Source organism: Cheilinus undulatus, linkage group 4 (genome assembly GCF_018320785.1).
Source record: "Cheilinus undulatus linkage group 4, ASM1832078v1, whole genome shotgun sequence".
Classification (NCBI taxonomy): Eukaryota; Metazoa; Chordata; class Actinopteri; order Labriformes; family Labridae; genus Cheilinus; species Cheilinus undulatus.
The window spans coordinates 30,488,123-30,515,933 of NC_054868.1; the positions used below are offsets into that span (position 1 = coordinate 30,488,123).

The 27,811-nt window shown below is 40.2% G+C and overlaps 2 protein-coding genes across 2 annotated transcripts in view; both read left to right on the plus strand.

Moving 5' to 3' along the window:
• The window catches only part of mast1a (microtubule associated serine/threonine kinase 1a), a 102,477-nt gene extending 86,525 nt beyond the window's left edge, over window positions 1-15,952 (plus strand). Inside the window, exons 17-27 of the mRNA XM_041785606.1 lie at window positions 51-152; window positions 931-1,053; window positions 1,221-1,330; window positions 5,329-5,492; window positions 7,323-7,567; window positions 7,796-8,053; window positions 8,132-8,364; window positions 8,674-8,796; window positions 9,341-9,477; window positions 11,190-11,377; window positions 11,595-15,952. Of these exons, the coding sequence (XP_041641540.1) occupies window positions 51-152; window positions 931-1,053; window positions 1,221-1,330; window positions 5,329-5,492; window positions 7,323-7,567; window positions 7,796-8,053; window positions 8,132-8,364; window positions 8,674-8,796; window positions 9,341-9,477; window positions 11,190-11,377; window positions 11,595-13,285 (3,374 nt within the window). The 3' untranslated portion in view covers window positions 13,286-15,952. The remainder of the gene's footprint in view (window positions 1-50; window positions 153-930; window positions 1,054-1,220; window positions 1,331-5,328; window positions 5,493-7,322; window positions 7,568-7,795; window positions 8,054-8,131; window positions 8,365-8,673; window positions 8,797-9,340; window positions 9,478-11,189; window positions 11,378-11,594) is intronic.
• Window positions 15,953-17,787: 1,835 nt separating this feature from the next.
• On the plus strand, window positions 17,788-27,302 carry atg4da (autophagy related 4D, cysteine peptidase a). The gene is made up of 12 exons (XM_041785761.1): window positions 17,788-17,945; window positions 18,050-18,138; window positions 19,994-20,261; window positions 20,374-20,457; window positions 20,708-20,881; window positions 21,578-21,929; window positions 22,026-22,090; window positions 22,251-22,402; window positions 22,488-22,566; window positions 24,557-24,633; window positions 24,778-24,897; window positions 25,956-27,302. Exons 3-12 carry the CDS (start codon window positions 20,045-20,047, stop codon window positions 26,139-26,141), a joined length of 1,506 nt encoding a protein of 501 aa, XP_041641695.1. The 5' UTR covers window positions 17,788-17,945; window positions 18,050-18,138; window positions 19,994-20,044; the 3' UTR covers window positions 26,142-27,302.
• Window positions 27,303-27,811: the final 509 nt, after the last annotated feature.

A 27,811-nucleotide genomic window follows, 5' to 3' on the forward strand; every position in this document is an offset into this window, starting at 1 on the left:
CATTTCTTTGTGTACCCCGTAATTGTTTCTTTCTCTTGCTGTCTCTTTAGATGATATAGTTTGGCCAGAGGGTGATGATGCCTTGCCTGCGGATGCTCTGGCCCTCATTTCTGCCCTCCTGCAGACCAACCCTCTTGTGAGGTTGGGAACAGGTACTCACTTTACATCAGCTTGACTTCACAGCTCTGATTTGCTAGCAATGTTAAGGATTGTTGTATTTCAAAAAGACGTTGTCCAAAGATGGATTCAGATTTGTAAACATTTTGTTAAAAGATTATTTAAGTGGAATTTACACTGTGACATGAGCACAGTATTTCACAGTGACAACTTTAACCTAGCAGTCCCTCCATTTTCAACCTATTATCAGGGGCAGTGATGCAAAAGCAAGCAAGTTTAAGTTTTCTGCTTCTCATAAATACTCCTGATGTATTTTCCTTTACACTTAACACTGTCTACAAATCAGCAGACAGTGATCAAGATAAGCAATAACTAAGAGTCTTATTTCTTGCCATTATATCAAAGAATAATTTTCTTTGCTCTTGTGGCTCACCTAACTAAAGCTAGTTGTCTGTTTTCCAACAGCTCATAGAGGAAATACTTTGCCTTGCTGTGTCCACAAGCTCAGGGCACTGTTTTTCTGTTTAGTAATAGGCAGATATGGATTTTAAAACACTCTTCATATTCTTCTAAAAATAAGATATTTTGAAGTTAAACAGTAACAATTAGACCTAGAAAACAAAAATTGAGAGAAAAATGCTTTTTAGATTAAAGGGGGCGGTAATTTCTGTGAGTTTGTCACAAAGAGAGGAACCTCTCACGAGCAGATCAGTCAACTGTCAATGGTAATGTGGATTAAAGTAGCTGAAAATGAACTATCTATCCACATTGTACTCAAAACAAGGCTGGTACTTTGTGTCATTCTTCTTTCAGGTGGTGCTTTTGAGGTGAAGCAGCACTCGTTCTTCACAGAGCTGGACTGGAACAGTTTACTGAGACAGAAAGCCGAGTTCGTCCCCCACCTCGAGTCAGAAGAGGACACCAGCTACTTTGATAGTACTTCCCTCAGTATTCATATGCATCTGTAGAGAAAAGCTGTCACATCAGCTTTAGTTTTATGGGGTTGTACAATAATTTTATGACAATGCTTCTTTAAGAAATGCACACTTCATGTTAAGATGACAGCTCATATTTTTACATCCTCTCTGCTGCTACCCCTCCAGCTCGCTCGGATCGTTATCACCACATCAATACATACGACGAGGATGACACCAACGACGACGAACCAGTAGAGATCAGACAGTTCTCTTCCTGCTCTCCTCGCTTTAGCAAGGTCTGACTCTCTATCTTTCTCTGTCACTGTCTCCCCTTCATCTGCCTCACTTTTACCCTCACTGTCATTTCAGTTCTTCTTTCTTTTCTCTGTGTCAATCAGTTATATTTTTACATACCTCAGCTCTTATTATCTGACAGGATCAGGTGAGGTAGTAGAAAATAGTCATGGACAGACAAAATAAGGTCATGCAGTGAAGAAAACAGCCTGTAGATGCCAGACTCAGGGAACTGAGGGCGATTCATGCTCTAGTAGGGTGCAGTATTGGTATTAAACCATAAAATATACAGTACTTAGCCTTGATATGATACAATGTGATGCGATGCAGTGCGATAAGATACGATACATGTTCCACCAAGTTGTTATATCAAGTTAGTAAATGCCCTCAAAAGATAAAATGCTGAACTAATGTACAAACCCCAAATCCAAAAAGGCTGAGACATTTTTTAAAATGAGAATAAACACAGGACACTGAAAAAGTTGGGACAGGGGCATGTTTACCACTGTGTAAAATTACTTTTTCATCTTACAACACTCTGCCAGCTTCTGGGGACTTAAGACACTAACTGCTGAAGTATAGAAAGTGGTATTCTTTTTCATTCTTGCTTGGTGTACATCTTAAGTTGCTCAAGAACACAGTGTCGTCTTTGACATGTTTTTGCACCTCTTAATGCACCACACATTTTCCATGTGAAACAAGTCTGGGATGCACGCAGGCCAATCTCATAGTCTTTGACTGTGAAGCCATGCTGTTGTGACTTGTCCAGAATGTAGCTTTGCATTGTCTTGCTGAAATCAGCAGGGACTTCTCTGAAAAAGACACTGTTTGGATGGAAGCATATGTAGCTAAAAAACCTGTATGTACCGCTTAGTTTTAATTGTGCCCTAACAAATGTGCAAGTGACCACTGCTATGAGCACTAATACACCCCCACACTATCACAGATAATAGCATTTGAACTTTGCATTTATTACAATCCTTTCCTCTTGGCTATTATTTCCTGAAACAATTTGAAATTTAGACTCGTCAGACCACAGCACGCTTTTCCACTTCATGTCAATCAATCTCAGAAAAGCTTAGGCCCTGAGAAGTTGGCCCAGTGTTGCTTGTGGAAGTCTTTGTTATATGGCTTTCAGTTTGCATGTTTCCTCAATTAATGACTATTGACTGTACCATGACTGTACCAGAAGAGTCAAAATGATGATATATTGTTGTATCAATATTTATTCCCACATCCACTGTTTAATCAATCCCCCATTTCCTTTGTCCTCAGCTTCTATTTTAAACCAGCTGGAGGCTCACTTAACTTTAATACAAAGGCCACACTCTGCCCATTTTTTCCACCTTCCTGCAGATTTGTGTTTTAATAATCCAGACAATGTTATCTTATTTTTATTCACTTTCAATCTTTCCAAAGCCAAATCTCTTTTGTTTCTGATCTGTGTCTTGTTCTCCCTCTCATAGTGTGCCAGCATGCTTTTTCTGTCACACTATTCCTCTCGGGTGTGATTTTCTCAGCTCACACTCTGTTTTTCCCTCATTTGACTCTCCCATTCTGATCCTCTCTCTGTCTCTCTCTCTCTCACATGCTCTGTCCCTCCATCTGTTGCCCCTCTGTCTCTCTCCTGGCCCTTCCTCTTATGTCTGGGATGTGCAGTCATGAAGGAGCTCTTGAGACGAACTCAAGTGCCTTGTTGAGTTCCCTTATTTTAACATAATTTAAGTCGACTTTGAAGCTACAATTAAGAGCAGTCGAGTGTCCTCTCTTAAGCTGAGCAGGTGTGCGAAGAATGCTGAACACACTTCTGCACACAATGTGATTTAATGAGCTATGACAATTAAATCAATTTGCTTTCTTTATTCTCTTGTTCAAAAAAATGCATATTTCAACAGCTTTTCACAGAAGTAGTCACAAGCATTAAGACCCTGATAATGATTATGACATAGAAGATATCAAACCCCTTTAAGGAATATGCCCTCTCCCTAAATTTCCAAAGATAATAATTACGTTTCATATACCTCATCTGAAAAGTATATTTTCAATAATCGATAAGCTTAATTCCCCAGTGTTTATCCCTGTTGTTCTTACTAGTACCTTTGTTTTTGCATTTAAAACCCTTAAGGGGTTTTGGCTTTCTTTAAAAGCATGAGCACAAGAAAATGCTAAAGCTGAAAGAAATACAGTAACTAAACTTAGCACAAAAAGTAAGGAAATTTGTGTCTGGCAGATTATTCCTTTGTTGTCACAATGCTTCTTGGCAATAAATCTTGTACCACTGGAAAGCCTGTTTATTACCCTTTCAAATGGTGCCATATTTGTAAGGAACATGCATTTGTGGGATGAGCAGCAGATCTGAGTATGTGGGTTGCGCCCGTGAAAAAATAGCTAAATCTTCTCTGCCAATGCCAAACAACTTATTTTGCTGTTGCTATTGACTCTTGTTTTGAACGTCTGATAGCCCTAGGTGCTAATTTGTACCTGATTGGCAGCACCTGTGACCATGACCCTGCTACAGTTGTAAGTAGGTGTCTGCTCCAAGAATCGGCATGCCACGTTTGACTGATCTGGTTAGGGCCTGTGCAATAGGGCAACTTCAAGCTGGTGTTCCGCAAAACCAAGTTGCAGCATTGTTTGGAGTGAGCCCTAGTACCATCTCCAAACTGAAGGCCAAGTTCCATATAATGGGGGGTGTCAGAGACAGGCCGCGAAGTGGGCGTTCCAAGAAGACAACACCCCAAGAAAACTGTTTCCTCACCCTGTCAGAACTTAAGTACCGTAGGCTGTCTTCTACAGATTTGCAGTCAAGGTATGTAGGATGATATGGCCGATGGCTCTCTGCCCAGACAATCCAGAACAGACTGCACACAGCCAATCTCTGTTGTCATAGGGCAGCCAGGAGGCCGTCAGGCCCGTTTGCGCTGGTGTCAGCAACACGTGCACTGGAACCTGAACATGTGGACGAACGTTATGTTCAGCGATGAGTCCAGATTCTGCCAACAGCAGTTGGATCGTAGGGTCAAAGTGTGGAGAAGACGCAGAGAACGCTATGCTGATTACTGCACCGATAGAGTAACATCTTTTGGTGGAGGCAGTGTGATGGTGTGGGGCAGCATCTCCCTCACTGGAAAAATGAGGCTTGTCATGATTGGAGGAAATCTCAATGCAGAGAGATATCGAGATGAGATTCTGCAACCAGTGGCAATCCCATATCTCCACAGTCTGGGACCAAACTCTTTCCTCCAAGATGACAACGCTCGCCCCCACAGAGCGGGGTTTATCAGAGACTACCTCCAGAATTTGGGAGTGGAGAGGATGAAATGTCCTGCCAGCAGTCCTGACCTCAACCCCATTGAACACTTGTGGGATCAGCTTGGGCGTGTTGTCCGTGCCAGAGTGACCAACACAACCACGTTGGCTGACTTGCGTCAAATGCTGGTTGAAGAATGGGATGCCATCCCACAGCAGTGTGTGACCAGGCTGGTGACCAGCATGAGGAGGAGGTGCCAGGCTGTTGTGGCTGTGTATGGTTCTTCCACACGCTACTGAGGCTCCTGTTTGTTAAATGAATAAATTGTTAAATTGCAAATATGTCTTGTTTCTTCAAACTTCAATCATCCAATCCACCAAGCACCAAACAAGAGTCAGTGGCAGAATTAGCTGTTTGGTATTGGCAGAGAAGATTTAGCAAATTTTTCATGGGCGCAGCCCACATACTCAGCTCTGCTGCTCATCCAACAAATGCATGTTCCTTACAAATATGGCACCATGTAAAAGGGTAATGAACAGGCTTTCTAACAGTATAAGACTTCTCGCCAAGAAGCGTTGTTACAACAATGAAAAAATCTACCAAACACAAATTTCCTTACTTTTTGTGCTAAGTTTATATACAGTTAAACCTGAACAAAGCAGCAGCCTTCACTTGCCAGCTGTATTTTCTCAGACTGGTTCACAGCTGCTAACTCATCAAGCTAATGTTGATCTAACTGCCCCCCTACAGGTGTACAGCAGCATGGAGCATCTGTCTCAGCTTGAGCAGAAAGCTACGACCTCAGTGTCCCGTCGGGAGCACAAGGGCCCACGGGAGGACAAGGTGACCAAAAGAGAGAGCCTAGGAAGCTTCAGCATGAGAGACAAGAGCTGGAGGACGGGATCTCCCGAGATGTGAGTAAACTAGATAGAGCAGTTTTAGAGGAAAGTTGTTTTGAAATTGGTGCTCTGCAAACTTGCATAAGAAATGATAGAAAGTGTTCAGACTGTGGCTCCCTGTAGGTTTTTTTCTGTTTCAGAGGCTTACAGAGCTTACAGAGGCTGTCTCATACCCCAGTGTGCTTGAATAACTGATTTCTATCTTCCTGACAACAATGTTTGACACTTTAGTCTAAATATAACTATGCAAAAGTTCTCACATACTTTGAGTCAGAACACGGCAACAGATCCCAGCTTGGCAAACTAGGTGGAAGTGGAAGATTGTTGACTTATATGTGTAATAGAAACCAAATGTGTCTCTAATTTGTCATGATTACTTGATGAATTATACCAATACAGCTGCTTGTTGTCTCACTAGAATCAAACTTTTTAATATTAAATCACACAAAAGGATATTTACAACCTAAATCAAGGGCTATTCCCAAGTTTCTACACAAATTATGCACATTTTATCTGGAACATTTCGGACTGGAAACATACCTAAGCAGCAAGTTAAACTAGTTTCTCATATCTCCATTTTATCATAGTGTGAGAAAGCATGTCTTCATTTTATTCTCTTAACATTTATATGTGAAATAAAATGGTCCATTCTTCTTCCTCCATTCAAACTGCATCAAAATCCCATAAAAAGTTATTGGTCACAGCTGCATCTAGTATCTAACATCTATTAAAAGTATTATTATCATGCTCACGTGCTCATGTAAGCTGGGATAATTTTTTTATGTTTATATTTTGTTGATCTTAAGTTTCAACAAAATATAAATATAATAAATCTTAAGTTTTCAGGTTAAGATAAGGGATGCAAGATTTTATCAGTATGATACCTGTTTCAGCAGATAATAGTGTAAAAACTGAATTATATCAGCAGATAATGGCCCTACAAACAAATAAGTTGGTGGAGTTTTATTCTGGACCAACAGACCTACACCAGCTGAAGCGTTTTTCTTTATTCATCAACATTCCTTACACTTGTTTGAACGATGTTTGTTAATTTGTTCATCCTCAAACTTTTAATAGTGTGTTTTAAGGTATGAAATTTTAGGTGTGAACTACATTTTAATATCCGTATCGCCACAATTATTTTATAATATTGGCAAATCAGATATCAGCAAAATCCAATATGGTGCATCCCTAGTTTAGAAAGTATTCATTATTTAATCTAACGCTCACTTCATTTACATTTTATTCTTTGTATCAACCTAAAAGAGCACAGCAGAAGTTGTCCAAATGCACTTAGTTTATTCATGTATGTACTGACGGTTTACTTAGTTTTGTCATTGTTTAAAACATTTATTTCAGAACATAGTTATGTTGGCATCTAGACTCCAACCTCATCAATCCTGGCAGATTTATTTTACATGCAGAATTTAAGGAGTGATGAAATAGCATCTCAAACCCTCAGAGCCTACATGCAGATGCTGGAGTGGTGGGTTGAAAGCAAGAGTGCAGTACTGATTGAAGGCAGAGCTGGCAATAGCAGAGCAGAGGGATGGAATAAGAATCTTGCAGCTTAGATAGACTGCCAAGTTTGGAGCATGTTTTAATAATGATGCATGTCAGGTGTGAAATCAGTGCAGCTTGAGTTGCCTGTCTAAACTAGCTTGCATACATCACTCCTTTTAAGTCTGTTAAGTTTATTGTTAACATCAAGAGAACCTGGGGTTAGACTTTTACATAAGTCACACAGAATTAGTGTTACACTACCATGGTACACTACCATCAAAGCAAGTAAATATCAACATATGTGTTTTTCACTGAGCATTTTCTGTGACTGCTTCTGTGCAGGAAGCGCCTGTCCTGTTCAGAGTCCCTCTACATGGAGGGGGATGCAAGCCCACCCCTGGGTGCTCGCCGGCGCTTCTCAGCTCTGATGGACACACACCGATTTGCGTCGCCTCTGGACGGTGAGCCAGACTTCCTGTCTCGCCAGGTGCCCATCAAGATGCGAGGAACCTCACTGGATGGAACCAGCATCCCTTCACCGAGCCTGATGGAGCAAAAGAACAGTCTGAGGGAGATTGATGGAGCAGGTGTGTTAGCACAGGCAGGCCTCTTGTGCAGCAGAAGTTTTGGGGAAGGATAGAAATGAGAGAGAGATTGTAAGAAAGTGATAATGACTAAATCAGAGAGAGGAAGCAGGTGAAAAGCAGCCTGTAATACGTTATTAATGGCTTCTGCTGAGTCACTGGGTAGCTATAAAATGCTTAACGCTGCTATTTTCTAATCTATAATTTCCACCTGACTCTACATCCTCACAGACAAATCCCCCCGTCATGGAGAAACACCTGGAGTTACCACGGCTGTAACTACCTTATCTCCTGGCCCTGCAGCAGCTGGTCGGGATGTGATGACTCCTCTGTACGACCCTCTTGGGCCTCGGGCCACAAATGACCTGGTCCTGCGCAGAGCGAGACATCCACATCTGTCTGGTGATGGAGAGAAACGCAACTCAAGAACAGGAAACAAGGTCATAAAGTCAGCTTCTGCTACAGCACTGTCTGTCATCATCCCATCAGGTGAGACAAGGAGAGAGCAGATTTATCTTAATTTTTATGCAAATACAGAGTTTAATTTTTCTCTCTGTCTACTTCCAGTGGATCAGCATGGTGGCTTTTCCCCACTTGCCAGCCCCATGTCCCCCCACTCTTTCTCCTCCAACCCATCATCCCGGGACTCTTCACCCAGCAGAGACTTCTTCCCCGCTGTCAGTGTGCTGCGGTCTCCCATCACCATCCATCGCTCCGGGAAGAAGTACGGCTTCACTCTCAGGGCCATCAGGGTCTACATTGGAGACAGTGATATCTACAGTGTGCATCACATCGTTTGGGTAAGAAACTTCTGATTTCCCATGTGAAACCTCACAAATGAAGAACATCTAAAACTGAAAAAGGGTGTTGCCTTTTGTTTTTTTTACACAGTTCAAGCTTAGCATGCACTATGCTGCCTCTTAGTCTAAACTAAAGTAAGAATGATGTATCTCTCCTCTCTGACTGGTCATAAGTAGAAATTTTTAACTAAGGACATTTAGGTAAATCTATGTTTGGATTGTTGTCTGTCAAAATATATCAAATGAAAATGTTTTTTATCTCTACATTGTTACTTATTTTTAACCTGTATGTTTTGTTTGAATTTGCAGCATGTGGAGGACGGTGGCCCTGCCCAGGAAGCTGGTCTATGTGCAGGTGACCTCATCACCCATGTTAACGGAGAGCCTGTCCACGGTCTGGTCCACACTGAAGTGGTGGAGCTAATTCTAAAGGTAGCAGCAGACTCTCTGAATTGTTCTTTTTACTGGTATTCCTGTCCTTTAATTCTATTTCTGTCAGGGAAAAAGCAAGTAGTTTATTTATAAGTTGTTATTTTGAAAGCAGACTATTTCTGTACTTTGACAAAGTGCTCTCAGCTTCAGGGTAACTCTGAGGATTGTGGCATTTTAATGATTTTGAACAAAGATTTAGTTTGATAATAAATTCTGTAAAATACATAATTTGTTTGGAAATAATATAAATCTACTTTTGAACTCAAAGTGAAACAAAGCCCCACTATTTATGGGTTCATGGTTTTGAGATTATTTTTTTTTTTACCTTTGGAAATGCTCATACACAATGAGACAAATAATGCAAGACTTTAACCTGGAGTCTTGTGTTTTTTTTTTTTCTTGAGCTTTGGAGAAGAAGTTGGGATTTTTAGGATTTTATTACCTTTGTTCTCTATTATGGTTGTGTCCATTTGTAAAATTAAACAGATGCCGAAATAAACCTAATAAAATCACACAAATAAATTGCTTTCATTGATCTTTGTAGAGTGGAAACAAGGTCACGGTGACAACCACGCCTTTTGAGAACACCTCCATCAAAGTGGGTCCTGCACGCAAAGCCAGCTACAAGTGCAAGATGGCCCGACGAAACAAGAGGACCATGGGAAAAGACAGCCAGGACAGGTACACTAGAGGAATGTTAAATAAGAATTTTACTAGTTATACTTTAGTCTGGAGGCTCAGCTGGTACATAAGAACCTTATAGCATTTAAAGACAATTCTCTGTCATCCTTCTTGAATTGGGTATGATGTTTAGCTAATTTTAGGCTAAAGTGCACTGCAAAGCCCATAACTTTATTATACTTTAGATTATTAAGCCTTCCATTGATACTGAAAGAAACAAAACATGTAAGACCAAAAGTAGCAAAACCAATTTTTAAAGTCTATTTAAAATCAAGCTTATTGAAGTTCCTGCGAGGAATGTCAGGTCTGTGTTGTTTTTGCGCTCTCTGTGGACAAAGTGGTGTGTCTCACCTATTAGCTGATTTTGTCCTTCACATACAGGTGCATCTTAATGAATTTGAATACCATGAAATTGTTCATTTTTCCTGTGATTTAATTTAAAAAAGCAAACTTTTATAAATTTTAGATTCATCTCATACAAATGAAATATTTCAAGATCATTGGTTTGTTTTTAAGCTTGATGATAATAACTAAAATCCACTATCTCAAAATACTAGAATATTGTGAAAAGGAGAAAACAAACTGGACCATTGCTCAGTGGTCCAAAGTCCTGTTAAACACATTAAACTGAATTTAGCATTTCATTTGGAAATCAAGGTCCCAGAGTCTGGAGGAATACCAGAGAGGCACAGAATCCAAAGTTGCTTGAATTCCAGTGTTTTCAGTTTTCACAGTCAGTGATGGTTTTGGGTGCCATGTCATTTGCTTCTTTTGCTCCACTGTTCTTTTTAAGTCCAGGGTCAACGCTCTCAGCCATTTAGCAGGAGATTTTAGAGCAATCCATCCCTGAGCCTCTGAGAAGCTTTGTGGAGATTCTGATTTCCTTTTGTAGCAGGACTTGGCACCTGCCCACAGTGAAGCCAAAACTACCAGAAACTGGTTTTGCTGACCATGGTATAACTGTGTTTGATTGGCAAGCCAACTGGCCTGACCTGAACCCCATAGAGAATCTCTGAGGTACTGTCAAGAAGAATGTGCGAGACACCAGGCTTCATGAAAACCCAGCAGTGCCACAGACTGAGTGACTCCATGCCACATCATATTGATGCAGTAATTTGTGCAAAAAAAAGCTCCAACCAATTACTGAGTGAATCAATGAGCATAATTTTCCAGAAGGTCAACATTTCTGTATTATAAATCTTAATTTTTTGAGTGTTTTGTCATATTGTTATATTTTGAGATAGTGGATTTTTGATTTTTGTGAGCTGTTATCGTCAAGATTAAAACAAAAAAGCCTTCAAATGTTTTACTTTGTGTGATAATTTACAATGGAAGTTAAACTTCTTGAATTAATTTTTCTAATTATTCAAATTTTTTGGGATGCACCTGTATATACGTTGAAAGTTTCCCCTGATGTATTTTAAGTGTCAGATGTATTACTCATTGAGAGTCTCTAACCTGGCAAGTGATTAAAAAAAACTGTTGTAGCAGCAGGGAGTTATTCATCCAACACCTCCTCTTGTCAGCTGTTTCAGGCTTTAAATTGTTACTGCACAGAAATACTATTTATTATGATAGTCTTGGTTGCTTTTGCTGGTTATGAAGAGGCATCAAATTTAATGAGTCAATTAATAAATCTAAAAACTCTACATGAGCTTGAGCAGTCTTATGTATACTAAGCTAATTTTTGTCCCCCTTTTTCTACCCTGCAGTAAGAAGCGTAGTTCCTTGTTCCGTAAGATCACAAAACAGTCCAACCTGCTGCACACCAGCCGCAGTCTGTCCTCTCTGAACCGCTCACTGTCCTCCAGCGAGAGTCTTCCTGGTTCCCCGACTCACAGCTTTTCTGCCCGCTCCCCGACTCAGGGCTACCGTTCCACCCCTGAGCCCTCCTACCTGGGTAAAACAACAACACACATGTATTTGTTATATAGAAAAATGTCTCTTATATAGAATTGTAATTAATTTATATTTACTCTAAAACAGTCTAAGGCGTCGAAAGTGAGCCAAAATATAGCTTTAAGACATTTTTTGTAACTTTAATATTAAAAATGTGTCTGTTCTTGAGGGATTTAATGAATGTAAATTAATCTTTTCTGGCTTCTGTTTTTCTTCAGGTTCCTCTCAGAGCAGCTCTCCAGCCTCCAGCACTCCAAACTCCCCTGCTCCCTCGCAGCACATGAGGCCCAGCTCTCTGCACGGCCTCTCTCCTAAACTCCACCGTCAGTACCGCTCTGCTCGCTGCAAGTCTGCTGGTAACATCCCCCTCTCCCCGCTGGCCCACACACCCTCCCCCACTCAGTCTTCTCCCCCACCCTTACCGGGCCACACCATTGGGAGCTCCAACACCACCCAGTCCTTCCCTGTCAAGCTTCACTCCTCGCCACCCATCGTCAGGCCTCGACCTAAGAGCGCTGAACCCCCACGATCACCTCTCCTCAAACGTGTCCAGTCAGCAGAGAAGCTGGGCTCACCTCTGACCCAGTCCAGTTCTACAGGAGGACTTGGGGGTCCGCTGAGAAAGCACAGCCTGGAGGTGCAGCACACTGAGTACCGTAAGGATGCCTTTCTCTCCGAGCTGGGCCTCCAGAGCCTGCTGGAGACAGATGGAGAGAACCTGCCTCCTAATCCTCCACCCCTACCCTCATCTTCTTCCTCCTCTACACCAGAAACGGGTGTTCTGAAGCCTGTGAGGAGACTAGGAAGACAAGAGTCACCACTCAGCAGGGAAACGCTGCTAGCTGGGAGGGAGAGAGAAGAAAGGGAAAGGGGGAGAGAGAGGGAGAAGGAGAAGGATTCCGATACTGGGACAGTACTGGAGAGGCTGGGGCGGGTGGGAGCAACTGGGTCCCCATCATCCTTAACAAGAAAACCTCATGCAACTGAGCTGCCATTGAGTTCACAAGCTGGATCAAGCTCCAGAATAAGTACAGAGACCACTAAAGCTTTGACTGCTAGCACCCCAACCAAAACCACAGGAGGTGTAGTCGGTCACAGAGGGCCGGAAAAGAGTTCAGCAGACATAACTCCAAAACAGCCAGACCTCAAAAGTGTGCTGTCTAGTAGTAAAGATCCCCAGGAGCAGCCAGGGGGCAGACCTGAACCAAAGCATGAAGGTAACAAGAGTCTGAGGCCTGGTTTACCTGCTGCTGCCTTCACAAAGAGTTCTGTTTTTCCTCCAGATAAATCCATCAGCACAGCAGGTCCTCCAAGCATGAACAAAACCTTTAAACCATCAGGTATAGGGGACAGCCACAGAAAAACAGGTGTGGAGAGCTGCGACTCTAGGACTCAAGATGTCAGCCCTAAGAGCCCTAAACTCCCAGCTCGCATCCTCGCCCCTGTTGTCCCTCCACATGGACAGCCACTCTCACTGGGCAAGGTGAGGCAGGGGCTCGGCCCAGTAAACTGCTACAGAGGAACCCTGGACTGGGAGGACAAGTGTCGCCTGGAAGTGGTGGAGGAGCACTCGCCTTCTCCCTCTCCCTCCCCGACTGCTGTCACCCCCTCCCTCTGCGGACCTTCGCTCTGTAAGTCGAGGCCAGTGTCCCCGGGGGACAAGACGAGCTTCGTCAGTCAGCTGACCACCGTGGCCAAAAACGTTCTTGGGCCAATCAAGCTGGGCTCGCAGGAAGGTGCCAAGAGCAAAGAGCAGCAGAGTAAAACAGCAGAGGAAAAGCAAGGAGGCGCAGCGGGAAAGTCTGACACTCCTGCTGGAGGTCGAGTGGTTGTAGGGGCTGCAGTGGTGACTCAGAGTCCTGCTGGTTCACCACTAGAGAAGGCCGCAACAGGTAGCAGTCCACCTTAAATATAACCCCGAAATCGGACTTTAAAAATGATGCCTTTTTTGAAGAACAATGCAACAGAAGTCAAGCACTTAAAAACAATGTACATTCCAGTCATAATGTATATAACATGTTATTTATTGATTCCAATCATGGACTGATTCTAACTTAAAAACAAAGGGGAAAATAATCTACTGTAAAGGTGCATTATGTGTTGATTTTTATGATAAAGTATTTAATAAGAAGCCTCTTAATGTAATGTGGAACACTTCATCAGATGTATGTGTGGGTCTGTGAATGCATGTCATATGGTTATGTACTGTAACATGTATTATAGGTATAAGAAGGTCAAAAAGTGCTTTACTGATCAAACAATGCTGAATACTGTGAACACCAAATCCAGTCACTCTATTTTGTCCTTCAACCAGCCCTTTTGTCTTTAACTGTTAAACTGGATGATGAAATAAAAGGAGAGGGGCTAAGATGTAGTCAAAATGTAAAATAAGCATCAAACACAAATGACTGAAGGTGGGTTAAAAACAAGCAACAGCATGATTTAGCTATTTTTCCTACATGCAGCAGTTTACTGAGCTAATGTGCACGGTCAGACAAAACATTGGATGTCACGTCAAACACTATCCGGCACATTCAGTGGCAGGGATTTCAGTGTGTTAATGTGTGTGTGAAACCACCTTGGGTCTATTTCTGGTGGCTCTTGAAGGCTACAGGGCTGACAGAGCTCGGGCTCAGTGCTTATCTCCCCTTTGCAGAAGGGCTACACAGCCCTTTACTCCCTCTGCCTCTAACTGTAGCCTTCACACACATACGAACACACGTGCAAACGCTCACATTGCCACAGCAGGCAGCCATGTCAGCAGTTAATTTTCATGCATTTAAATCCATGCTCATGTGGTCAGTCGATTGGTACGGGAGTGTGTTTGTGAGTGAGTTAAGAAGTGGGTGAGGGCGTTAGGGGTAATTTTTCTTGACACGGTCTGCACAGTAAGGGTCAAACTGGAAATGAACAGGCAGCAGTGAGGTTCCAGTAGGAGCTAGTGACATTGCTCTGCTACTTTATTAGCAAACCACACTGGCACAGAAATGATGTAGAAATTGTGTGTGTAAAATGATTATAAGCACATTTACACTGAACTAATGTATTGTTTTGAGTTTAAGCAGGCAGTCATGGATGTAGCATACTGTATGATGTTAAAGGGCTCTAAAGCTGAAGAAAGTAGTTTATCAGAATGCACATTTTACTGTAAAAAGTCTATTTACAATAGAATCATGAGTTTCTGGATACTGAGAGGATTAATAAAGGTACAGCTCATGTCTTGCTTTGTAACATACCAAGAAAGTATTTGATTCAATTCTGTCAGCAAGAGTGCTGAAAAGAAGAAAATCCCCATAGGGAACCATCTTTTTTTAACCCCATTGTTTTAATTCAGCTTAGTTCTGTCTATAAGGACTACTGCTACGCTGAGTGGTTTTTCAGACTTGTGCAGGAGGGAAAATCTGGCAAAATCAGATCAATCTTTAACTTGATGCTCTGTAAAATATCACCATCTGACATCAGTTTGAGTTAAATGACCTTCATGCTTTTAGCTTTAACAGTGTTCACTGATTCAACCAACAACAGCAACTTCATTTTGAGGCAGAAGTTCACCCACAGAAATCTGCTACTTTAACAACACTGGCTTGGTGTGCACATCAGCTTACTACATATTTTCTTATCTTTATTTCAGTTTTTTCGGTAACATATTGAATGCACAGTTGTGCAGCTACAATGAGCTCAAAGTGGCTTGTGGGAAGCTGATTTTTGGATGATCAGCAGTCAAAACTTAAACGTAAGCCTTCGTTGGTATAAAAGATGATTACATGCATCTTCAGTGCATCTACTCTAATTTTGTTTTACTAATGGTTCTGTGTACAATCTTCAAGAGCATTGCAATGGTTGTCAAAGTCTGAGGTGGTACTGCACATGCCACAACCTGAGTTTCTTTATTCTGCATTATACTCTACTGCCCTCCAGTGGTTAAAGATAAACACTGTCAAACATGTTTCATGGAGTTTCTGTAATGAAGCCACAACCACAGAACAAGTATTAGCCATAGGGAAACTGAATATGCATTTATGTTTTTGAAACACAATATCTACAGTATTTACCAAATGAACACTTGAAATATGAGTTTATTCCTCTTCTGATGTTGTGGTCTTCACCTGACTGTTAATTTTATCTTCTGGAATAAATCTACTTTTTAAATCTACTGTCTAATATATTGTACTGATAGGAAGGAGTCCTTTTGTATCTTTATGTAAGTAACCAGGTTAAATCTGATCACCTGATTAGGAAAACAGACTGTAATGTAATCTTATACAGCTATTGTGCCCACTTTCAGGCCTTTTCCCCAATCTATGGTGTCTTTACCTGTGCTCATGTTTGATCATTTCTTTTCTCTTTTTGTGATTGACAGAGAGAGTAGTATATATGCACTTTATTTGAGAAAAAAAAGATTTTTTATTTGCTGGCGTTGTTTGTAAGTTACTTTGAAATAAAAAAGAAAATATACTGTATAAAATGGATTATACAAATGAACACTAAATTCAAGTATAAAACATTCCACATTTCTCTGTTCACTGAAAGTGTATTTATTAGTACCATGGGGCAATTTTGTTTGTGATAGATGTAATTCAAATGCAGTCACCTGAAGTGCAGTATGTGGAATAAAACAAGATTTGTTCCAAAATTTGCTACCACTTCTTTATTCTTATAACCAAATCTTTCCCAAACTTCATTATGCTGCGGCCCAATTTGATACTCGACTATCCTCTGGGGCCCACCAAAACTCTTGTACAACTATAACATGAGACTAAGATATTTTCCTTTTCATTTATAATTTTTTTCTCTGGTTCAAAACGGGGAATTTCAATTTGAATTCTTTGCTTTCATATACGTGAAGAATACTGAAAGTGTTTGTGGGGTTACAAAGTACATTTATGAGCCACTGCCAATTCTTTTTTTTTTTGATCAGGCATCTGAAAAGACACTTAAATGTTCTTTTCTAATCCTTATCTCTATAGCCTAAATGTACCTTGTAGACCAGCAAACTCTCCCCAAGCAGCATTACAGTCTTAGAAGACACTTGTAAATTCTGAAAATCAGGAAGCAAGTGGCATAGTAGAATGGTTAACAGAGTGTCATCAGTCAATCCAATACCACTTATAATGTGACACCCATCCTATACATCAGAAGAAATAAATGGTAAGGTGATAGGAGTTAAACCTTCAGGCTGTGTTTTGTTACTTTTGAGACTTAAAATAAGGACATGTAATTAAGTATTTTATGATCATTTAAAATGTATTTTAATCATTTTTTAAATTAATATGATTTTAGGTTGGTTTTGATCTCTGACGTCCCACCTACAGTATTGAGGCCCATCAGTGGGCCACAGCCCACACTTTGGGAAGCACTGTTAAAACCAACGTGGAAACAATCCTGCTGCCATATTTATCACGTACCCCTTTTTTTTTCTTTTTTCTTTTTCTTTCTTTTTTTTTAACAGCTTAGCTTTTTAACTGGTCCAACCTCAGAACCCACCACCATCTCTACAACATGCAACACACAATCATGTCTCAAATTTATGACAATTTTCAGTCAAATTTATTCAATAAAAAGGTTCTTTAGGTGGACTCAAAAAGACAGTAAAAAACAAACCTGTCTACCCCCCCCCCCCCCCCCCCCCCACACACACACACACACACACACTCATTTATGAAGTCCAGCAAGACTAGGATAATCATTTTCACTAAGCCAAATGGGTGCAATATGAAGGATGCAATAGAAAAATGAATAACAGGATTTCCACACAGAAGAAGAAGAAAAAAGAAAAGAATGCAGTTTTGACTATTAAACTTTACAGAAGATTATTAGGGACACTGGAAAAAAACATTGAGACGTTTTTTCTTTTCAGAATTGTGACTTAAAAGTCTGAAAAAAAGTCAGAATTTTCTTCCTTGTTTCTGACTTTAAAGTCACAATTCTGACTTTCTTAGAATTGTTTAAAAAGAATGTGCTTAAAAATGTTTTTTTTTTTTCCATGACCCCTGTCCTCTTCCATAATAATGGAATACTCAGTTTTGTTGTTTACAGGGACAGTGATTTTTTTTTTTTTTTTTTGACTTTCAGGTGACTTTATTTTATTTTTTCAAATGAGTGTTTATGAATCCGCTGTTATTGGAACCTGTTATTGTAAAGTAATTCTAAACTTTTGTTTATGTTTTAATGGGCATTTATTAACCTATTCGCTTTACGTAGTACCAGTGTCCGTCACAAAACACAAATATGAGTTTATTTATTAACTTAAAAAAAAAAAAGTTGTAGCCTTAGTTACTGATTACATAACTTTGTAGCCAATAGTACACCGCTTATTTTCATTATTAGAGTATTAACCAATCAGCGTTCTCACAGTGATCACTTCAGCCAATGGCGTGCGTCACGAAAGGACAACAGGAAGTGTATGCCCTCTGCTGTCACAGGGAGATGCTAAAGCGGTGTCTGGACAGGGGCGTAAAACAGCCAGCTGGTGCTATGCATAGCGTTATTTCCACAGCCGTGTGCACAAATAAGCCAGTTTGTTGAAATAAGGAACTCCTATCGCACTGATACATGAGTTGTGAGGAAAGGTCAGTGCTGTTTAAATGCTAGAAAGCTAACGCCGGGGATAGCTCTTTAAAATGCTAAAGTTAGCTAGCAATAGCACGCTAATTCTTTGAATTTATCCGTGAAGACTGCAGCGGTTACCGAGGAGAGACGAAATCGCAGAAATGATTCAGCCTACTACAAGATATCGACCAATTTAACCGGCTTCGACAGCAGGTACGTATCTTATATTTGTAGTTTTATGCAGATTAGCTCTGCCTGAAGGAGGAGTACGGGTGCGGTGTATCGCTTGGATTAGTGACCGTGTTATCTGATGACTGTCAGCCGAATGCACCTGCCGTCGTCGCAGCCGATGGAAACCACAAATGTCTTTCGGCTGGCATTTTAATTTTTTATTTACTTTAAACATATCTGATGAGCGTATTATGAAGCTAGCAGCCGTTTAAACTAGTACTACCATGGACACATATGGCCGGAGACTCCAGTTAACACTTGGACCGAAACACCGGTAGTCACTTGATTACAAGACTTTGATCTTGTGTCAAAAGAAATCATATGTTGTTTTTATTGTTTTGACATCTTATTTGAAGACAAATACATGGAAATTACTCCCGTCTGTTTGTTATGCAGTCCGATGAACATTTTGTAGGACTTTAGACTAAAATAAATTACCCGCGTCTCGTGTCGTGACTGATCTATATGTATCTGCCCTGCAGTGAGTAATTGCATTAGTTGTTGAACAGCTTGATCTACAATGATGAATGATGACAGCCACCATAATCAGATGACTTTCACAGACGCTGAGAAGGCCGACATGCTGGTTGTCAAATGCTAATCACATGATGGGCCTTTTTTTTCCTACTTCACAGAAATGTTCCCATCATTGTTATCACTAACAACACACCAAGCCTCTGTTCCCTAATTAAACTACTACTCGTCAGTTTCAGGGCAGGGTGGAAGAGTCATCTGGGCTTTCCTTTGTGTTTTCTGCATTGTGAAATTAGCAGTTAACAAGCGATGAGTCAAGTTTAGTCTTAGAGTGTCGTATTTATTTTTTGCATTTTCAGGAAGTGAGCACCTTGCCTTTGGCTTGCAATCCCCTCATTTTTCTTGCTGACTTTTTAAGAATTTCTTCAACAGTGCAATAAAACATGTGATTTCATTAGTATAAAAACCCATAGCCATGGGAATGTACAACTTGTTGACTAATAATCCTTACTTGTAAGGATTAGCTAGCTTTTCAAAGGCTTTCAATCAAAGTTAGTCAGTTACAAGAAGTTACAAGGAGGAAAATAGCTGATATGTTAGCAGAAAATTTGTGTTAATACTTTGGTCTCTTTGAGGTAAGGTTGTCAAAACAATGTCGTTTCTGTTACTTCAATGACTGATAGTATCAAAAAGCCTGTAAGCTCTAAAGCAACTACATGGATTTCCTATGACAAATGATATATAAAATTCTGGTATTGTGACAGTCCTACTTCAATGACAGAAGATAGTTGAAAGTCCCAGTCCCAAATTCTGTGGCCACAGTGGGCTCCGTTTAAATGTCAGTTTATTTCTTGGGGGGGTCCAAACATTTCTCAAGTCTTGAAGATAATCAGTTGTTGTAAGCTTGTGCATCAGCACTTTGGTCATTTCTTCTCAAACTTACTCAGCCAAGAAAGCAGAATTTCATTGAGTTAATCTATAATCTCAGGCTTACACTTGTTCTGTCACTCTTTCAGTAATAATTTATTTCAAGGAGCCACTAAACTACAGCCTGTTGATTACTTAAGACCATGACTGCAAATATTAACCTCGGGATGCAAGACCTTTATGTAGATAAGGAAGAAATAGAAGGAAAAGGAGGAAATCTCAGAAGGGTCTCATCTTATTTCAAGGACATACATGCAGTTTATGTTTGATACTGGAGGGAAAATTAAGTATTTATTTTTAAGTGTGATGTAGAGATATAGAATTCAAAGCCAGCAGTAGTGAGAAAATATCCAGTTTATTAAGGTTAACAGCCACAGAGCTTGAAGAATGCAAACTCATATCAATCATTCACCTCATCCTCTAATTATCTTTCTAGTTCTGTAATGCAATGAGGATCACCAGAGTGAAGCTCTGAGGACTCAGAGACATGAACTCGATTTCCCCGAGTGCAGCGCAGTACGTAGGGGGAGTGATGCAGGATGATCTGGTGGAGAGCCGGCGACAGCAGCCCCTGGAGCGACAGGGCAGCTTCGGTCTCCGGCTGCCACAGACGCAAGACCCGAGCCGAGAGTCAAGCGTAGAGCCCGACGAGATGGACAAACTGAAAGCTAAGCTGATGTCTGCGTGGAACAACGTCAAATACGGTATGTGCTCTTTTCTGGGCGGTTGTGTTTTGCCTATTTTTATATGCATGCAAATGTTTCATTGTCTTTAAAGTTCTTTGTTTTCTTTGCGTTTTTCTTGCTCCTCCTGCAGGATGGACTGTAAAGTCTAAGACCTCCTTCAACAAAATATCGCCTGTCACTGTCTTGGGACACTCCTATCTACTCAACAGTGAAGGTAAAATGAAATCAAATTATTCAAACCTTCAGGCTACCCCTTTTAATAATGAGAAGAGCCCCTGTGTTGGATGCTGCCGTGTTTCTTCCTAAACTGAGAAGTACAGATTGCAGGTGTTGCACTGATGTGTTTTTCGGTTAAACACAGAAGTTTCAGTTCTTCTCTTACATCAGTGAAAGACCATAAAAACCTTTTTCTTCTTCATGTAATTTTTTTCTGACTCTTCTTCAACCTGCTGTCCTTCTCTTAGATGAGGTGGAGCGGTTTAGTTTGGCTTTCGTGTCCAGGATCTGGCTCACATACAGGAGGGAGTTTCCACAGCTGGAGGGCTCCACGTGGACCACAGACTGCGGCTGGGGCTGTATGCTGCGCAGTGGGCAGATGCTGCTGGCACAGGGACTCCTGGTCCATTTGATGCCCAGAGGTTGGTCTGTTAGACATACAGCATATATTGCAGACTGCAAATCCTATACAGTGCTTCCCAGTGTGTGAGCCGGGGCCACTGTTGGGTTCTTTGAAGTCCTTCAAGGGCTGTGAACAGGTCACTTAAAAAAATAAAATAAAATAAAAGCAACCAGCCAACCAAATTTAAAATAATCATGAAATACTTATTTAAAAGGTAATAGTTGTAAAGAAAATCCAGAACAAAAAAAAAAAAAATCTCAGACAAAGGATTTAATTTACGTGTCACCTTTCAGTCACAGAATCGGTGTCACAGTGTCATCTGTGATGGATTAACTAGTGACACTCTATTAAATGCTTTACTAGTCCACTTGCTTCCTGGTTCTAAGAATTTCTAAGTACTTATGGGGGCATAACTTCACTTAAAAAAAGAGTTTTGAGGGTTGCAAAGTACTATTTTAGAGCTGAATATTTAAAAACTAGCAACAGCCAAGAGGGATAATTTAAGTTATGTCAGTCTGCTGAAATAATTATTAGGTCATGTTATGGTTGTATGTATACTTTTGTATTTCTAACTTCAGACATTTTCTCTTTATCCTGCTGCTCTGTTCTTCTGCTCTATCTGAACTTGTCTTTTTTTATTTTAATTTGTCATCAAAATTTGTCTGCTCTCTGATTGTTTAAAGCTAAAGGCTGTAACCCTCTCTGTATTTTGTAGACTGGGTTTGGCCTGATGCTCAGCAGCTAACCGATGTGGACTTTGAGTTGTTCAGACCGCGTTCCCCAGCCCGAGCAGGAGGGGTTCCCATCCCCTCTTTTGGCTCTCCACGAGGGCCCAATACTCCTGAAAAGTCCATGTCCAATGATCAGGCACCCAGATGCAGCCAGAGGAAGAGACCTGAGTATGTGAAGGACAAACAGGCAGAGCCCATCCACCGCAGACTGATCACATGGTTTGGGGATCAGCCTCCTGCACCTTTTGGGGTTCACCAGCTGGTGGAAATCGGCAAAAGTTCAGGAAAGAAGGCTGGTGACTGGTACGGACCCTCTATAGTGGCTCACATCCTACGGTAAGGGTACTGGAGGAGAGTTTAAGTTTGCAATCAGGGCATTTCTGTTTTCTTTATGGCTATTAACACATGAAACTTTATATGCATATATTTCAGGAAAGCAGTGGCCAAAACATCTGTAGTCCATAACCTGGCAGTATATGTGGCTCAGGATTGTACTGGTGAGACTACAGACTAATGCATGCAAAAGCTGGTGATCTCTTCTTTTGATACTTGACACTTTGTGTCAAAGTGTTTGCTGCTTTGCTTTAAAATATAAACCATTTTCAATCTTTGCCTTAAGAAGTCATGCATGTGTTTTAAAGTGTTTTGTCTCTGCAGTGTACAAAGAGGACGTGGTGCGTCTGTGTGACCTATCACTGAACCAGGCTCCCCCTGATTCTTCCAACCAAACCTGGAAGTCTGTCATCATACTCGTGCCTGTACGACTGGGAGGGGAAGCCCTCAATCCGTCCTATATTGAATGTGTGAAGGTCTGAGATTAATGCTATCAAAAAATTTGCTTCTCAACTTTAATTCCTCTAAACTTGTACTGAGAACATCTGCTGTCATCTGCAGAACATCCTAAAGCTGGAGTGTTGTATTGGAATCATCGGAGGCAAGCCAAAACACTCACTTTACTTCATGGGCTTCCAAGGTAACAACAGCCACCTCTTTCTCTTTGAAAGTAAATAAATAGCATCGTCCTCAATTAAAGAAAGAATAAGTATTCTCTAAAGACAAGATGCAAGAGCTGAGACAAAGCTGTAGCATTATTTAATTAAAATCTGCCTCAGACAGAAAATGTGTCTGTGTTTCAAGACTTAACATGCCTGAACAGAACACAATGTGCTGATGACTGACTCCCTCTGATGTTACTGCTCCTATTTGTTTCATTATGGTACAACCAAAACTGAAATCAAACCTAACTATGATAAGTTGATAAAACTCACACAGAAAAGGCACTAAATATGACTAGAAATAATACCAACCAAAGCTTGTACATATCTAAATCGCAGTTGTGATACTTGGCAAATGTATGTATTGTTGTATGTAATGTGGCATTCTTGTACGTTGAGAGGAAAGCTAAACAGAGTCAGCCAATATAGCTGATTCTGAGTGCAAGCCCAGCACACTATGCCCGCTGACTTCTCTAGTGTCAGGAATACATCTCACATGCACATTTGCATGTAGTAATGTACTAACTCTAAGTGAAAGCTTGAATGTAGGAGAAAGTCTTGTGTTTGTAAGCAGCTACTGGATGCCTTGCTTTCCCTCTGGAATATCTGCTCGAAACCTGGCTGGTCCCGGCTACAGTGGGCTGGCTAGCAATAGCATAGAATAAAGTTTTGGATTCCGTTGGCTGGCCCTGATTGGTCACTACTGCGGAGAAAACAATAGAAGAAGAAATTGGAGCATCATAATTGGCAGACAGGCTAACAGGATGTTGCGTTTTACTTCCAGTGTCAAAATGGAAAGACATTACCACTGATGTTTTCCTCACAGAAAATGTAATAACTAGTCATAATTTCATGGGCTTAGCAGTGTGGGTTTGTAGTATCAAAGCATTGAATAAACACTGCACCTGGTTTATAAATTTTCTAAAAGTGATATAAACACCAGGAGCCCTCTGTAGATAGGCTAAAAGGTACACAAAGGAACACTTCAGATCACATTTCACTCCATAGACATCTGTCTTATGGTTCCTGCGATGTTGTAAACAACGCATGCACTAGAATCTGCAATCCCACAGGGTTTGGAGGGTTAAAAAGTTAGTTATCAGTATCGGCAGATGTGAAAAATTATAGATATTTACAACCAATATGTCAACTGAAAATGTCAGCCTATATCAGCTGTAAATGTCAGCTGTATTCACAAATAAGTTGGGGTTTTATGCAGGACTAAAACACATATGTTAGTTGAAGTTGTTTTCTTTGTTCATCCTTAAACTTTTAAGTGTTTTCTAAAGCCTAAAGTTTTATGTCTGAACTACATTTAGATATCGGTATCAGCTAAAATGGATTTGTAAATATCAGCATTTCTAGTGCATCTCAAATATCTTAAATATACAAATATTACCTTATAGCACAGTGATCAAAGTGACAAAGCCTTTTAACAGGTCAGTCTCATTCACGTATTTGCTCACTTTCATACACCACAGGCCTGTTTCATAATGTGAAGAAGAAACAATATTTTCTTTGGAGGAAAAAACAAAACAGCCACTGCTTGTGATGGGCTTTGACCCCATGAACCAATAGTTACACCTCGGTTATTTGTCATATCTCCTTGTTGAAACTTTAAATTCTGTAGTCAATAAAGCTGATTCAGGAGACTAAAGCTGTTTCAGAAAAATAAACAGACTTCAGAAAAATAAACAGACTGGGTCTTGTAGAATAACTTTTGAAATAGTGGAAGATTTTTTTTTTTTCTTTTTTTATGCCAGCAGCATCCAGCGATTTGAGACATGAGGAAGATACAAAGTTCTGCAAACTACAACTAAAACAAACATGACAGTTTCTGATCTGGTCACTGGATTGCAGAAAATATTGACAGCAAACATATGACTAACCCATTTCAGTTTCTTGTCTTTAGCGTGATTATACATAATACTCTTTGGTTATTACTGGCTCCACTTTCCTGTCTTCCAGATGAGCAGCTGCTGTATCTGGACCCTCACTACTGCCAGCCTGTGGTTGATATCTCGCAAACCAATTTCTCACTGGAGGTTAGTTCGATGTTTGTTACGTCTCTTACTCAAGTTTTTTATTTGTTGTTTTTTTTAGTCCTATCTCAGGGGCAAACATGTCCTGTCATGAACTTGTATTGATCTCAACAGTTTGGTCTGCTTTTTTCTGTCATTGTCTCACAGTCTTTCCACTGTAGCTCTCCAAAAAAGATGCCCTTCAATCGCATGGATCCCAGCTGTACCATTGGTTTTTATGCCAAGAACAAGAAGGACTTTGAGTCCCTCTGTTCTGCTGTCAGTGTGGTATGTTTTTTTTTTTTTTTTACACTTCCTCCAGTAAAATTTTTCTGATAGCATTTAATAACAGCATAGAGCATGTATTTTCTATAGTAAGAGATAATAACAAAGTCTGGGGTTTCTTCTGATGAAAAATGCATAAATGTTAATCAGTCCAATCCACAGTAACATTCATTTTCAGGCAAGCCTTTTTTGGCCTATTGGCTGTTCCACAGTCTCAGCTCATTAACTGATGTTTTTCCACAAAGGACCAGCAAAGACAATTTTGTACAAGACATCAGAACTTGGATACCCATCTTTTGAATTGTCTCTGTCTGCTGAAGCCTCATAGAAAGGCTATGCAATTTCATTTAAATAAGCAAGGACTGTGGATGCGGTTCCAATTTCTTGCTGATTTTCAGGTCTTTGGTATAAACAGTAGGAAAAAAAGGGTCCAAACAGTGCTATTATGGTAATTGAAATGGATTGTTTGCCCAGCACTAGTTAGTAGTGCTTTTCTTATGTTCTTTTCTTTTTCTAAATGCAGTAAGGTTGTATCCTTCCTTTTATGCTGCTCATTTTATTCCACTCTGCTGTTCTGAAGCAGGATCATAAACTGTGATTTCTCAATGAGTTGAATGAGAGGTTGGCTGAACCAGCTGAACTTTGCATCGTGATTCTGTTTATCAAAGGTCAGCCAGATTTAACTCAAAGGATGAAGTCAATGCAGGATGTAAAGAAAATGGCCCTCCCCCATGCATACAAAGAAAGATTTCATAAAACGCAATGTACAAACACAACGTCACCTCACTACACAATCTCTGTGTAAAAAGAATGAAACAAGGATGATAGTTTTATGTAAGGCTTAAAGATGGGAATTCTGAATTCCCATCTTGCTGTATACATATGCTTATTTTGTTACTTGAATTATGTAAGTTGATTTACTTTGTGTTGTAAACAAATCAAGATATTTTGTGGTGTTAACTAAATGTAAAAGTGATCAATTAAAAATAAAATAGTCGTCATAATATTTGTCATGTTCTAGGACCATTTCTCCTGACCAGGTTTTGTTTTTTTATTATCAGGCCCTGTCTTCATCAAAGGAGAAGTATCCCATCTTCACGTTCGTTGAGGGCCAGGGTCAGGATTATGGACTTGAAGGCCACAGCAGTAATCACAGTGGACCTGCAGCCCACATCCTGCCCCCAGGGGGTAAACAGGGCAGCAGGAGTACCAACAGAAGAAACAGTGATGAGTTTGTCTTTCTGTAAGGATGCTCTCTCAGCTCTCACCTATAGAGGGCAGGAGAGGACATTTCTTTTCCTTCAAAGGGAAGGACTTCTGTTGAGGTGCTGCTGTAAGGTGACGCCTTTGTGCTTTATCGCCTTCAATGGAAATAAAAACTGTGGCTTCTGTCATCACCTTTGAGTGGTGAAGGATAAAATAAGCTAACGAGCATTAGTGGATACTGGCTGGAGCGTTATTTTACTGTGCAAAGGTAACATTTCGAAATGAATAATGGAAAAAATGTTGATTCACTTGATCAGGGCCCAGAAAAGCCTCAAAGTTGAGCCTGTCTGGGTAAAGTTAAGCTCTATACAGTAGTCTGATTACACTCTTATTACTGTGTTTCTGTCCAGGAGGAAACTAGATGCACTGAAGGTGATACATAATGTTGTCTTCGAGATATTTAATTAGCTCATTGGTTTGGTTGGGGAGGGGTTGCCTGATATTGTTCTTGACTTGTATTATAGACCACCTGCTGTAAATTTCTTGTTTATTTTCCATTCTTCATGTGTATTTATCAGATTGATGAAAGTGTGTATGAGTGAGTTAGTGTGCTGTAGTTAATTTGTTTAGACTTTATTAAGTATTTTTGGTGTTTAGAAGTCTTTCAAAGAGGTTTTAAATTCTTCCAAGTTTAATCTTGAACAGATGTAAATTCATTCTTATGTTGCACTCTGGCTCAAATTTCACACAGCTGACTGGAGTCTTAATCTCCCACATGCTTTGGCTCTCCTTAATTGATCATTAAATGTAACCATGTTCCCAGCAACTGCTGTTACAGTTCTCATAAAGGGCTATTTGAGTTGCAATGTTTAGAGCTAAGAGAAATAATCCCTTCAATTGAAAAAGAATGAATGTGTATGTTGATAAAAAGTCACTCATCAGATTAAGATGGGTTATTAAGAAATCTGAGTATTTGCAATGTTAAATCTCAAACCCTCTTGGTCCTTAGGGTGAGGTTCAAAGTTTTCTTGGCAAATTGTTCAGATGTTAGGGCCGGCTAAAGCTAAATGGTGTTTTTACCTGCATCTTTATGCCTCTGTTGCAATGTCATTCGTGTTTTTTGTCCCTTTTTTACATGAAAGCTACTACTGCAAGTTGCACTACTACTGTTTGTTGTCCTGATTAAACTTCACAGCACTGGAATCATATCTTACTTGTGTGTTGATCTTTAAATACTCCCTGTATTTGCTTGTACAGTGTTGGTGATCAGAAAGTTATGGTAAGTAGTGAGCATCTTTAACATCAGTTTGTTTTACAGGTCATGCTACATATAAATATCATAACAATGAACACAATCCTGCCTTTGTTCACTTCTGTCCAATGGAAGGATGCAAATTTTTAAAAGGCTGTATTTGAACTTCAATGCCACCCATTGGTCAGTACTATTTCCCTTTCTCCTTAATACAATAGCAAGCCAGCAGTCATCATTAGTGAGTAATATTAAGATATTAAGTGGGAACAGACGTTCCAAATAGTTTAAAGAGATCAAAAATATGTTTAGCTCTGTGTTGACATCTTAAACCCTTAGCAAGGTTATTTTAGTTATAAAACTGATTAAATGATGAAAACTAAAATCTGAAAAACATTTTAGTTGACTGAAACTAAATGAAAAGCTTTACAAAAAACAATCTCACTCAAACTTGAGCCTGTG